This window comes from Amborella trichopoda, chromosome 2, assembly GCF_054954075.1.
Source record: "Amborella trichopoda isolate Santa Cruz 75 chromosome 2, AtrichopodaSantaCruz75HAP2 v2.0, whole genome shotgun sequence".
NCBI lineage: Eukaryota > Viridiplantae > Streptophyta > Magnoliopsida > Amborellales > Amborellaceae > Amborella > Amborella trichopoda.
The window spans coordinates 17,224,844-17,238,371 of NC_142337.1; the positions used below are offsets into that span (position 1 = coordinate 17,224,844).

Sequence of the window (13,528 nt, forward strand, 5' to 3'; positions counted from 1 at the left end):
AAATATACCAACTCAATTTCCTATATACAAAAAAGGGATTGTATAAATAGAAACATGTCATGGACACCAATAGAACAGCAGGACTGCCATAAATACAAAATAGTACACCCATTTTTTCCATATACAATGTCCATAATATACACTTTCCATAACAACATTGTCCATGACAAAGTTATTGGTATAGGTCATTAAATTGGAGAAAATAATGTATGTATTTGTTATATTTACTTTTATTACGAAATTACTTTTAAGTTTCTATTATTACATCTATACCCATTTTTTCAACTTCATAATATTTATTTATTTTAAAAAAAAACGGAACTGTCCATTTTCGATTTTCTAAAAACCGAAATTTTTAAAACAAAAATTGAGAAATAAGCTTATTGGATTATTCAAAAACTGAAGATTAGTTCAACCGAATTTGTGTTCTCGTCTTTCAAAACCCATTCGTCCAGAACATGATTATTGCAAGTGCGGTCAGCTTGATGGAACGCAAAGAGAGTGAAGAAGAAGAAAACATGGGCCTGGGGGAGAAGAAGAAAGTGAGGAGAGAGAACCAACAAAGGTACATTTGGTGGAACAGAGAAGAAAGTGAGGAGAGAGAAAAAGCAGAGCTGCATTTGGTAGAGAGAGAGTAAAGAGAGGAGCATGTAGTGTTTTGGGGCTATGTTTGTATGGGGGGAGCCAAAGCCATGGCGTGCATTGTTGCTTTGGCAAAAGAAACGCTCTCCCAGGCTCTGCAAGTCGATATATAGGTTTGGGTGAGGGAAAGTACTCTCTGCAAAATAAATTTGGTTTTTGAATTTAGCTATTTTGTGAAAACGCTCTCCCTGCAATTTTTGAAAGATAAAACACAAATTATGTTTTTGAGAAACCGAATTTAGCTAATTTTTAGTTTTTGAATAACCAACTCTCATTTCTCAGTTTTTAAAAACCTGAATGTTTTAAACATAAAAAAACTGAAAATGGGCAGTTCGGCTTTTTGAAAAAATGGAGATAGATGTAATAACGGAAATTTGAAAGTAATCCCTTAATAACAGTAAATATAATAAATATGTATGTTATTTTCCTTTAAAACTGAGAATGAAATAAATGTCCTTGGGGAATATATTGTAAACCAATAAATAGCTCTAATATTATAGTATTCATAAAATTAATATATTAATATTACTAAAATGAAAAATATAAAATATAAATAAATCATTGCATCCCCAAGTCATATAAAAAAAATTAGTAAGATATATAAATACATAGATTTAAGTTATTTGTTATTAAATGACATGGTCACATGTTATTTGTAGGAATAATTGAAAGACAATAATTTACTTTTATCTTGGCGATAATAAATTAATAATAATAAAAAAAAAAAAGTGGATTTTATCATGATGTAAATCAAGCGCATAAAACTTTCTAGTTATGCAGATTTAAAAGGAGGAATGGTCTCAAGATTCTTTTGTGGCTGTAGGGCTGGCAAGGAGGGGAAACAGGCAACAAACTATGGCCCGAGTTCAGGATAAGGCTTGTGTCCATGCATCTTGAGATCGAGATTATCAATTTAAAGATATTTGGGCACCAAAACAACCTCTTCTAAGCTCTGTATAAACTTTTCCCTTCATGTAATGATCTTTTGTTGTTGGAAAGGTCGACTTCACACTTCGTGCAGCAATCGCCTTTCGGAGCAAAGCTAAAGCTCATGGCCACTATTTCATATCATAAAGCAAAGTTCGTGATTATTAATTCATATGCGTCGCTCGTTTATTGGTGCTCTGACTCTAAATTTTAATTCTAAATTTTAATTCGTGATTGTGTAACATAAGGAAAACTTTTATATAAGGTTATTTTAAAATGTAGACTTAAGGTGCACCTCTAAAATATTTCGAAAATGGTTGTTTTGATGTTGGAATAACATCTAATTAATCATCTCGATATCGAGATATATTAATGCTGGAAAAAAACAAATAAGGGATTTCAAGTCTTAAAAATAGTACATCTTGCAACACATTATACAGACCGTCTATTTTCAATATTTTCATGCATTTATAGAACTGTTTGATTTAAACCATTTTTTGAGTTTTAAATGTATAGCAGATACCATCCTAGGAATTTTCGACCTCAAAATTATTTCTCATGACAAAGTTTGAGGTACACCATCCTTTGTATGTTTAAGATTGCAACCTTATTAATATTGACCTAGATGCTCCACTTTAGGAGAAAATTTATATAAGACATTAATTTTATACTAAAGAAGAGGTATGGTGTACTGTAAAACCCTAAAAAAAAAAAAGGTTCTTTTAATGTTAGAAAATCCTCCGATTGATCTTCTCAACCTCGATATTTGATATATATGATCAAATACAAAAAGATTTCAAGTGCCTAAAATAGTACATCTTGCACCATTCTATTTAGACCCCTTCTTCAAAAATTTGTGTTCATAGGTTTGCTCAAACAGTATATTTTTCGAGCTTAAGAACAGAATTTTCAAGTCATCGTAAGAGTTTCCAACACCAAATCTACATAATGGGTGCAGTTGGCATACGAATGCATCTGTAGGTGTAGAGGTAAGATACACCTTCAAATTTTATCATGCTATATAATTTTGATGTAAAATGTTATTAGGATTATCACAAAATCTATTTTTATATCTAATTATAAAATTTTAAATTTAAAAAAAGGTTAAAATCAAGTAGATCTATAAACATATGAAAATTTGAAAATGGACACTGTAGATAATATGTTGTAAAATGTACTATTTCTGATACTTAATCTTTTTATTTTTCATAATCATATATCTCGATGTCGAGATGATCAATCAAAGGGTTTTTCAATATTAAAACTACCTTTTCCGACAGATTTTTGAGGGGCATCCGTAGTTCTTCAATTTAAGATAGCATCCTTATATAAACCTTTTCCCTACATAATTAAGCAAAATACATTTCATTTTGATTGTGCACTATTATCACCTTATGCCAAAAAATAAATATTCGCCTATTAAAATATCAGCCAATAGTGGGGGGAGCTTTCCAGTGTCTCACATCTGCCTTAATGCACTATCCCAAGGCAATGTAAATCCCTGCCGTCCATTTAGAGAGGGGTGACCCCACAAAGATTGGAATTGCTTGCGCGTGCCAATCATCAAACGCAAGATGTGCAGGTGTTGTTTGCAACTTTGCGGGCTCTATTCATGAATCTGATTGCTTTCTATATGTGTACCACCCCACCGCGCCTTGCTGAACAGCACATCACTGCTCTTTTTAGGGCTCTCCGTTTTCTCATCTTCACTGTAAGCTCTCTTTAATTCGCGCTCTTTCTAGGTATTGCTTCGCTCCTCACATTGTTTGTGTGCTTCTGTTAAAGTTGCTTATAATTTCATTTGTTATAATTCAAAGTTGCTTATAATTTCATTTGTTATAATTCTCTCTTTTTTTTTTATTTTTTTTTCGATCATATCTCATTCTAGCATTCTCTAATCCATTTTTTTGCGATGCGTTATTTTGTTGTATGGGATTTGCATTTTTTTCCAGTTTTCGTTATAGATTATCTTCCTACATTGCAAATGAAGTGAAGTAATTGATGTGATCAACGGTGAAATCCTGATTCGGATTTTTATAAAAGTTAAAGAGTGACATCTGTCATAACTATGCTTGCTATACTAATGATTCGGGAGAAGCAGTTTCGTAAATATTTAATTGGATTTTCTTATGCGTTTGTTGAGGACGCCATGAAGCAAAAGTACCGTCGGGCTGATTGTTATTTGTAATATTATGGGGATTCTTGGCTTGTTTCTGATTATTGATCACTTGAACTGCTGGATTATTGGGTTAGATACTTCGGTGTTGATGTGTTCATCAATCTCCTTCTTTGGAGTCTTATTTGATACTGCTATCATTTTATTATCTTTAGGTAATCCCTTAAGTGATGATATTGTTGGTCGTTATTTTTGAGTTGTGATCACCTGTTTTACATGTGGATTTGATTGGCCATTGTAATGAAGAGCAGCATTGGTGATAGGTTGATAATGTTATTTATAATATCTGCATGTTAAATTGTTTTCTGTTACCTACTACCAGTGAGATCTGATTCATCTGATTTTCTCAAGAGAGTCGCAGAGAAGTGCTTTTGAAATTTATATTATTTCGATTCTCAGAATTCTATTTCAGTGCTTCATGTGCATGACTTATTTAAGCAGTCTCGTTTATCTTCGCTTTTATCTGGGAAAGGAAGATACACTGTTTACTGAAAAATATTCTGCTTCGTGCTGCAAATAGATTATGTTTCTTAGAAACCATCAACTATATGCACTTTAGTTTGCCACCAGCATTCGGCTGATGTTATAATGGGTATGACTTTCCTTTATGGGTTTCAAATGACGTACTAATAAGCATCAAATCTTTTGTGTGAGTTGGTCTTTCTCCTAAAGAAGCTGTTGTTCTTGGTAGATAACATGTTGATTCTTTATTAATATTTTTACATTTTTATGCATTGATGTTGCTTAATCTATGGATACTGTTTTTCATTAACATAACTCATAAAACGACTATGTAGCCCTTATTTAGTAAGAGAGCATATATTTCTCTATATGATCCATCATACAAACTTGGCCCTAGATTCATAATTTCATATGTTGTCGGCTTTAGGTGTATACTGATTTCTTATGGACAAGTTAATCTAATTATTATCTGGGGCTTGCAATATTATTCTTCTCTTTTGTTAATTAATAAATTGTGGCCTTAAAATTAGTGTGTTGATCATATGGAAGCTCTTCTTTATAAAATGGACTTGATCCTGATTCTGTACTTTGTAGAGCTTGTACTTGTTATTTAACTGATAGAAGCAAAACGAATTAGAATTGTTTTTTTTCAGTAGGAATGGAACTCTAAGCGTAATATTGTGTCATCCTTGTTACCCGTGACCACTCAAGCCGAGATGTCGTTTTTATAAGTTAAAATATTTTAATTTGCAGTATCTCATCATCTGGGATTAATACAGAAGAACTTGTTTTTTTTTGGACTATATTGAATGAAATTGATCTTGGCACTCTGGAAAGAAGGTAAAAGTAAACAGATTATCTATTGTTTGTAATGTCAAACATCCACAATATCAGAGTTTGTCTCACTGCTCCATGGAATTTATTAGGTCATTTGATCATAAGTTATTTATTTGTTTGGTCGTTGTAGACTAATTGGACATATAGTCATTATTCTTAACGACTAGGTTGGCATGGCAACTGGTCTCCTATACGTGCATCTATTACTCAATGGATCTCAATTTACTATATATTGTATGGTCAAAAAGCTATGGTTTAGTTTCTTTTTCTGGAGAGAATGATTCTGTCTCCACTTTTTGGTTAGCAGCTTCAGTTCTAATGGTTGTAACTACTTGTATGCGATCTGGCTTGCAACATGATTGAGATGTAGCATCTTTAGGAGGATTTTTGGTTTCTAATGGACTCAAGGTATGCCTAAAACATCTGATGACTGGGTTAAAAAGTATCATATGAGATGAATTGAGAACATAGCTACTAGGGGTAGCTTACATATTAGGGGTACGAAAGTAGCATACTATGATCAAGGGTTGCTCATCTCTGAACACCCTACCTGGTTGGACCTAAGGTCAATGACATTAGCTAATGAAGTGGGTTAAGCTATGTTATCCAGAAATGCTGAACTGGCCACTGCCTGACTTTTCAAAATTGTTTCCAAGTGTGAAACAATACTTTCAGTTCCAGAAATCGTATGAATATGGTAATAGTGCTGCATAAATTATGAGCTTGGTCCTCAGGTTAGTGGGTATGGCAGTATTGCTTTGATAGAACATCTTGGTTTCAATCCCTACTTTTTTTTACATTCTTGTGTTCAGGCCATACTTTTTTACATGCTGTTTCATCATTCTAATCCACTTCCAAATACTTTTATTTTTCCTTTGAGTTATTTTGATCATTATAATGCAAATTTTGCATATTTCTATAATTATTTTTATTTTTAAAATTTTAAATTTTTTAAATCTCACTGTACAGGTGTTTCTCCGAGTTTCTAATTTTTGAGATTGCAATGTTGAGCGCCTTGAAAACATATCTGAAACCAACACTTGTTTCAATGTCTAAGTAATATAGGGTGTCTAAATAACATATGGAATAAGTGAACAGCATGCCGTCCTTTATATGTGGTAAATAAGGCCGGTCATTGTGACATGCTGGAGGAATAGTCGCAAAGTTACCTTTTCAAAAAAAAAAAAAGTTGCAAAGTAATGGAAGTTATGCTGTGCTCATAATGTTGACTTTTGAGTAAGGAAATATTGAAATCTTAGAGGGTATTTTGATGTCTTGCTCTGTTCAATATGTACATCGTTTTGAAGTAACTTATTTGGAATCAAGAATGAGATCATTTTAATATCCTTCTTTCACATTGTACTCCAAAAGCACATGGATGTGGATGGAAGTTGTTATCGCCCTCCACATGAACTGTAGTATAATTAAGTGCAACATCAGTGAGATACTCAAACTATAGAGTGTTCTTTCCGTTGCTAGACCACTTCCATTGTTGCCTTTTGGTGCATTAATACTCAATGTGTAAAGAAGAAAACTAGAAGCTCTTATTGGACCCATAGTCCTGTCAACCTCCTCACCTCTTAGCACTTTGGGTTTCACCAGCATTTACTCTCTTCGCAGGTGCTTCTTCCATGCGTCCTTGATTATTTGATTGGTTGCACTGATTTATTGAGAAGATTATATGCTTCGTATACAAGTTAAAGGCATCTCAGAGAGATGTGGAAACAACATTTTGTTAGTCTAGATGGTCAGCCGCAATATGGGGAGAGCCTCCTTTGATACACCTTCATTAGCTAGTGTGCTGTCACTACATTTGCTTCTCCAAAAAATATAGGAAAAAAAGAGGTCCGCAGGATCCTGTAGAATCTCATCAAACACGAGCATCAGTATCTAACGAGAATTAGACTCCCCTTGGCCCACCATATTACATTAAGACTATCCCCTTCAATGATTATTGGGTTCTCCACCCCTTTAGAATAAAGTTGCAACCTTGTAAGAAGGGCCCTTGCATCTGGCAAGTATGAGTTACAAAAGTTCAGAGGTCCGGAAGACGGCAATGTCCTAAGCATCCTTGAAGAAGCTTTTAACTATAATACCCTTCGGTCCTGGATTGCCTTTAAACTTCAATGGAACTTGGCTTTACCTTGGGCTCATCCTACTACTAATCTTTGATGGGAACACGACGACCTTTATCCCTAAGGAAATTAATCACTTTGAAGGTTTGTTAAAGCAAGTGCCCAAATTGTGACCATTTTTCAGATCTCCAGTAGAGTTGTTCCTTCAACTCTTTTACTTTAAAAAATTTCATTTTTTTGTCCCTTCCAAATGCACCCATAGCCTAGCCAAAGGACATAATCTCCAGAAAAAGGGAGAGTACAATATCAAAGTTGCTATTGTATGGGGAATCGCCCTTGCTATCCCAAAGATGCCAAGGATAGGAGACCACAACTCCCATGAAGACCAGCAGTGAATTAGGAGATGATCCACAAACTTAAGTTCCGTGTGGCATACATTTTGCATTTTAGGAATTGGTGTACCTTGTGCCAAAGATAGTCTACCATGGGGATTCTTGTTTTGCAGGCTTGCGGGCAGGTCAACCAAAAGCCTATACAATTGTTGGAGCCGAAATGAACGAGACAAGCTGATATGAAGATACATTGCCTGCTCTAGTGTTCCTTTCCCTGTTAGATATATGGATCTTCTCTTAGATTTTTTATAAGAGCTGTATAAACAGGAAATGAATGTCTTAATATCTTATTCTATTGTTACTTAATGGCAGGTATTGCACTTTTTTCCATGAATATATGTGTGAGTAATTCCTTTTTGCATGAGTGTCTGGATTCGGAACTTGTGGTATTATCTTGTGCAAGAAAAATTTGTCTCCACAACATGTTCTTCATGCTTTTGGTTTCACAAAATCCAAGTCTGATTTGTGGAGAAGCAATGTTTTATAAGCTGTTCTTGGTTTTACGGTTAAGGTGGAGTTTTATGTTTTATTTTTTATTTTTTATTTTTTTTTGTTTTTTTGTGGGGCTGGTTCTATTTTGGTTTTGGTTTTTTCCTTCCCAGTCCAAATACTGCAGTTGACCTCTTTGTATGAATTGGAGCAGGGGAGAATAACATTTTAGGATATGGCTACTGGAACGGAAGTTGAATCAGGACTTTCTAGTGAGAATGTATTAGAATGGCCTAAGAAAGACAAGCACCGGTTTCTACATGCTGTTTATCGAGTTGGGGATTTGGATAGGACCATAAAGTGGGCCTTCTTTACTTCTGTGCTTCTGAGTTATTCTACTTAGTAGAAAGAGTACACCACAATATGAATTTTCCGAATGATGGTTTCCTTCATTAACTGTTCTTTTGTAAATGTTACCAGATTTTACACTGAGTGCTTTGGGATGAAGCTTTTGAGGAAAAGAGATATTCCTGAAGAGAAATATTCAAATGCCTTTCTTGGATTTGGGCCTGAAGAATCACATTTCGTGGTGGAGCTGACTTATAGTAGGCTTCTATCCTTAGCGTTGCTTCTTATATGCGGGTGTGTGTGCATGCAGGTGTGTATGTAGGTGGGTGTGTGGGTGTATGTGATGTGGTGCATAGGGGTGCTCGCTTTTCCATGTTTGAAAATAGGAATATTGCCATAAGCAACTGTCTTACCAAGTGAAATTTGGGATTAGAATGTTTTCCTTTTTTGTTTTCCTTCATCTGAAGTCCTTTTACTTTTGCAGATTATGGAGTGGATAAGTATGATATTGGCAAAGGCTTTGGACATTTTGCAATTGCAACGGAAGATGTGTGTATTGCTTTAAATTTTACATTTTATTGTTTTAAAATTCATCCCATGATTTTGTGGTTAGGTAACAGAGAATTCTGTACTCTGTGAAGAAGTGACTCACTTGCATAAACAGGTATATAAATTGGTGGAAGATATCAAGGCAAAGGGTGGAAAGATAACTAGGGAACCTGGTCCTGTTAAGGGAGGGACAACTTTCATAGCTTTTGCGCAAGATCCGGATGGCTACATTTTTGAGCTAATTCAGAGGGGTCCTACACCTGAGCCTCTCTGTCACGTTATGCTTCGTGTTGGAGACTTGGACCGATCTATCAAGTTCTATGAAAAAGTAAGCTCCCTAGATTTATTACACTCATGAAGCTTAGTGCATATAACCTCTGTGCATATGGAAAACACCTAGATTCAAAAAGCATTATGGGAAACACCTTGATGATTTCCTAAACAGTAAAAGCCAGCAAATTGCCTGAACAAATTCATGTAATCAAGTTGAAGACTGTATAAAATCTCGTGGACTTTAGTTTTTCATATGATAATTTGATAGATCATAATTGACAATGTTCATGTTTACAAAATGAGCTGATAATTTAAGTTTTCAGGGTTTTGGGCTTACGGTAAATGCGGAATTGGAGAGATCACATTATTCCCCCTTGTGAGGATCCTGTTTGAGTTGGATTCTCTTTGCTGCACTTTTTTAAAACTAAATGTTTATTTACTTGATCCCAAACCTGTTGGATGATCTTACGTAGGTTATTGCAACAGTAGATTATTATTATTATTGTTGTTGTTGTTGTCAAGTCACGAGCGAAATGTCATGGCCGTTCGAAGGCCTATCTCGAGTTCAATGAAAGTCAGCCTTAGTGGCCCGACGGTGCCGAGTGGAAGGGCCATTGCTCAATGGGTAAACGTTACACTAGGGATAAAAGGCTGATCATCCCAAGGGCCAACTTCCCTATCGTTTTCATGATTTTGTTCTTTTTCTTTTTTGGTTTTTGGTAGGGAAGGGTTGTGCTTGTGCTTTATATAGGAAGGTTGGAAGTTGACTTCATCCAGCCTAAGTGGACTGCCCATACATCGTCAAGAAAGCTTATTCTGCAGGAGCTAGAGCTGGCAATGGTCTGGTCGGCTCAGCCCTAAAAAACTAAAGTCTGGGCCACAAACTATAGCCCGAGGGCTAGGCCATGGCCCCTACCAAGCAGTTTATAGTCGTGCAGCATGGACTGTGTACGGGACAGTACACGTTCACAATGTACAATGGTCATCATTTTGTTTTTGTTTTCTTTTCCTTTGGTAGGTGAACCGTTCTAGGATCTCAATTCTATTGCTCCTAGAACGCATCTCTCAAGATCTCGATTTTTAAAATTTTGGGATCTCGAACCCCACTCATAGGGATCTCGATTCCTACTGTTAGGGATCTTGATTCCATCCTTTAAAGACAACGGCAACAAGCGGATGATTTTCTTTATTTGTAGCCAACTAGCAAAACAACTATTGCTTGCCTACTATCAATAATGAGATCCCTACTTTAAGGAGTATACATAATCCTAGATTATCACACTTTAAGGTTGGTAACAAGGTCCCCAAAAAGTTGGGATCAAGATCGCAAAAGGTCGAGATGAAGATCCCCTAAAGGTTGGAATCTTGATCCCTAACATTTGGGGATCTCGATCACTAACATGTGCATTGTATGGACGTCGTTCCCAACCATTGGGATCTTCTAGCATTTCTCAATCCCTCGCTCCCGATCCCTATTCCGGTACCATTACCGCTCCTGATCCCCACACTATGCTTCACATAACCCATACATCGGGCTCACCATTGGCAATAAGGCTCTCGTACACCCCACGAACCCTCTCCTTAGTATCTACACTAGTATTAGCATGGGACTTGCCCTCAAAAACACTAAGACTATATTAGAGAGTGGAGGATTGAGTTAGCTACTTTAACTTGTCTTCCCAGTCATGTGTTGTTGTTTGTTGTTGTTGCTGTTGTTTGTTTACTATTGCTGTTACTTATATTATTATTGTTATTATAATATAATACTATTATTATTATTATTACTACTACTACTGCTGCTGCTGCTGCTACTACTACTGCTACTGCTGCAGCTGCTGCTACTGCTCAATTCTGCATTGTTAATGCAACCCCCAAAACTTGTTCGCTGCTGCTGCTACTACTACTGCTACTGCTGCAGCTGCTGCTACTGCTCAATTCTGCATTGTTAATGCAAGCCCCAAAACTTGTTCGCTGGTCAACTCAGCATTGTTAATACAAGCCCCAAAACTTGTTCTATAAATTTCATCCTGTTACTCAGTTCTGCTTTTGATTGGATCTGCATCCATAGAAATCATGGAAACCAACTCTTCATTGTTCATACAAGCTGTAAATATATCTTTTTGAAGGTTTCATTTACTGTTTTCATCCATGTTTCTCTCACTTCCGCAAGCTTCTTGGTAATTTTTGACGACATTGTGATTCAGAATCAAGGCAGTCATTATAACTCATTGGTGACCTGGTGCATTTTGCTCTTGCAGGCCTGTGGAATGAAGCTATTGAGGATATCTGATAACCCTGCTTACAAGGTACCCTACTACTTCCCAATACTTCAAAATGATTGCAATGTGGTTTCGCAAGGTATCACTTAACAATTTTATTGTTCCCCCAATTAGATCAGAAGCCACAAACGATGTTTGAAGCCATGAGAATTGTATCAGAGATATTTTTTCAATGTTAGTTCACTTTGCCAATGCCATGTTAAAAATGTTCCTTCTGTTCAATGATCCATGCAGTACACACTAGCTATGATGGGGTATGCTGAGGAGAAGGAGACAACAGTTCTGGAGTTGACATACAATTATGGTGTGACTGAGTACACTAAAGGAAATGCCTATGCACAGGTGTGATATCCCTTTCTTTATCGGTAGCCCAGCCCTAGGATCCAAACGTGGGGGTGCTGTGTTATAATCCTCAATGCCTTAAGCCAAGCAAGTTCAAGCCCAAATCATTTTGTGTCATATCTTTTCCTAACCTTGTTTCAAGAGTGTTTTTTGTTACTGATTTAGATTACCACCACTGGAATGATGTGAATCTTCTGATATTAATAACTGTTCCTGTGAAGATTGCTCTTAGTACGGAAGATGTATACAAGTCTGCTGAAGCAATTCGACTGGTAACCCAAGAACTTGGAGGGAAGATAACCCGGGAACCAGGGCCCATTCCTGGAATCAACACCAAAATTACATCTTTCCTTGATCCAGATGGATGGAAAGTGGTGAGTTTTCACTTGTGTTCAAGTGTTCTTGCTTTGTATGCTCTTTGTCATTTGACTCTCCAAAATGCCATGCAAAGCTAGTTGTCTTCTTCTTGTCTTGAAATTGGGGTTGCCAATCGTACAAATTGTAGCATATGTAATAGTTCTCATACATAACTTGTTCAAATAGAAATGCCCTTCATAATCTTGAAATGGTAGGATAAACTTGTTCTGGTATTTTGTGAGCCTGCCGTTGTTTCTAACTTCCTGTTTTGAGTTTCTGGTGAACTTTAAAAGAACTTAAACGGATAGAGCAGTCAATGGTTGTTGAGCATTCACCATTTTCTTCCTTTGCATGCTATTGTTGTCAATGTTTAAAGGACAACTACCATAGCAACGGAGGGAAAATGCCTGGTATTGATTCTTTTCAAATTCAAACAGAGAAAATGCATAGACATTGAAAGTTGATTAGCAATGTGAATTGCTATACAATTCAGAGTACTATTTGTTAAAAACACGTCTGAAATGATTGTTTTCTAGGTTGATGTTAGTTAATTATTCGATACTGACTGGTCCTGTTAGTTCAGAAAATAAAACTTTTTTTACAGAATTTGATATCATATCGTCTTTGAACTTGTTTCCATCTTGCACAATGTCTTCATCTTTTCTTGGCTTTCAGGTTTTTGTAGACCACTCAGATTTCTTGAAGGAGCTGCACCAGGAAGGGTGAATTTCCATCTTGGTTGGTGCATTGGGATGGCAGGTATTACTAGTAGCTTGGCTTAGTTGAACCTACATGCCCCTTGCTGCATCATATGGAGAGGGATACTCTCTTCTCTTTTTGTGCTTTCACTGGGATAAGTTGTAGCCTCGAAAACTCTTCTGATAGTGAACCTCTTTACATCTCGTATGGCACCCAAGAGATAAACTCTTGATAATATGGAGCTTGTTTTCATGAATATGGAGTTTGCTTTTATGAATATGTGTGTTTAGCATATGTTTGGATGCTACTTGTACGATTTTATGCTTTCAAAGGTGCACGCATTTACCTTAAAGTATTACCCAATGGCGCATTTGCATCCCTGGACATAAACTCTTGATAATATGGAGCTTGTTTTCATGAATATGGAGTTTGCTTTTATGAGTATGTGTTTAGCATATGTTTGGATGCTACATGTATGATTTTATGCTTTCAAAGGTGTACTCATTTGCCTTAAAGTATAACCTAAGGGCGCATTTGCATCCCTGGAAAGGTGTTGCAAAGAATATTTTTCCAGGAAGTTTAGGAACTTTGACCATTTCCTTCATTTGGATCTAGAAACGGGGGCGGAAATAATTTCCAGCCAGAAATCTATCTCGATTTTTGGTCTGACTCAAAATTGAGGTTGTTTTTGTTGCCATTTCCTTCATTTGGATCTAGAAACGGGGGCGGAAATAATTTCCA

At 36.1% G+C, this 13,528-nt stretch overlaps 1 protein-coding gene across 8 annotated transcripts; it reads left to right on the top strand.

Annotated features, from left to right (window-relative positions):
• Positions 1 to 3,138: 3,138 nt before the first annotated feature.
• Positions 3,139 to 13,079, top strand: GLX1 (glyoxalase/bleomycin resistance protein/dioxygenase superfamily protein). Of its 8 annotated transcripts, none has more exons than XM_088858197.1 (10): positions 3,139 to 3,311; positions 5,352 to 5,452; positions 7,625 to 8,300; positions 8,421 to 8,545; positions 8,773 to 8,837; positions 8,953 to 9,165; positions 11,369 to 11,416; positions 11,624 to 11,731; positions 11,953 to 12,105; positions 12,764 to 13,079. In XM_088858197.1, the coding sequence occupies exons 3-10, from the start codon at positions 8,176 to 8,178 to the stop codon at positions 12,812 to 12,814; spliced, it is 888 nt and encodes a 295-aa protein (XP_088714323.1). In that variant the 5' UTR covers positions 3,139 to 3,311; positions 5,352 to 5,452; positions 7,625 to 8,175; the 3' UTR covers positions 12,815 to 13,079. The 8 variants fall into 8 exon arrangements, with proteins under 8 accessions (XP_088714323.1, XP_088714322.1, XP_011627613.1 ...); XM_088858196.1 differs by having other exon boundaries at positions 8,155 to 8,300; XM_011629311.3 differs by lacking the exon at positions 5,352 to 5,452 and having other exon boundaries at positions 8,155 to 8,300.
• The last annotated feature ends 449 nt before the right edge of the window (positions 13,080 to 13,528 follow it).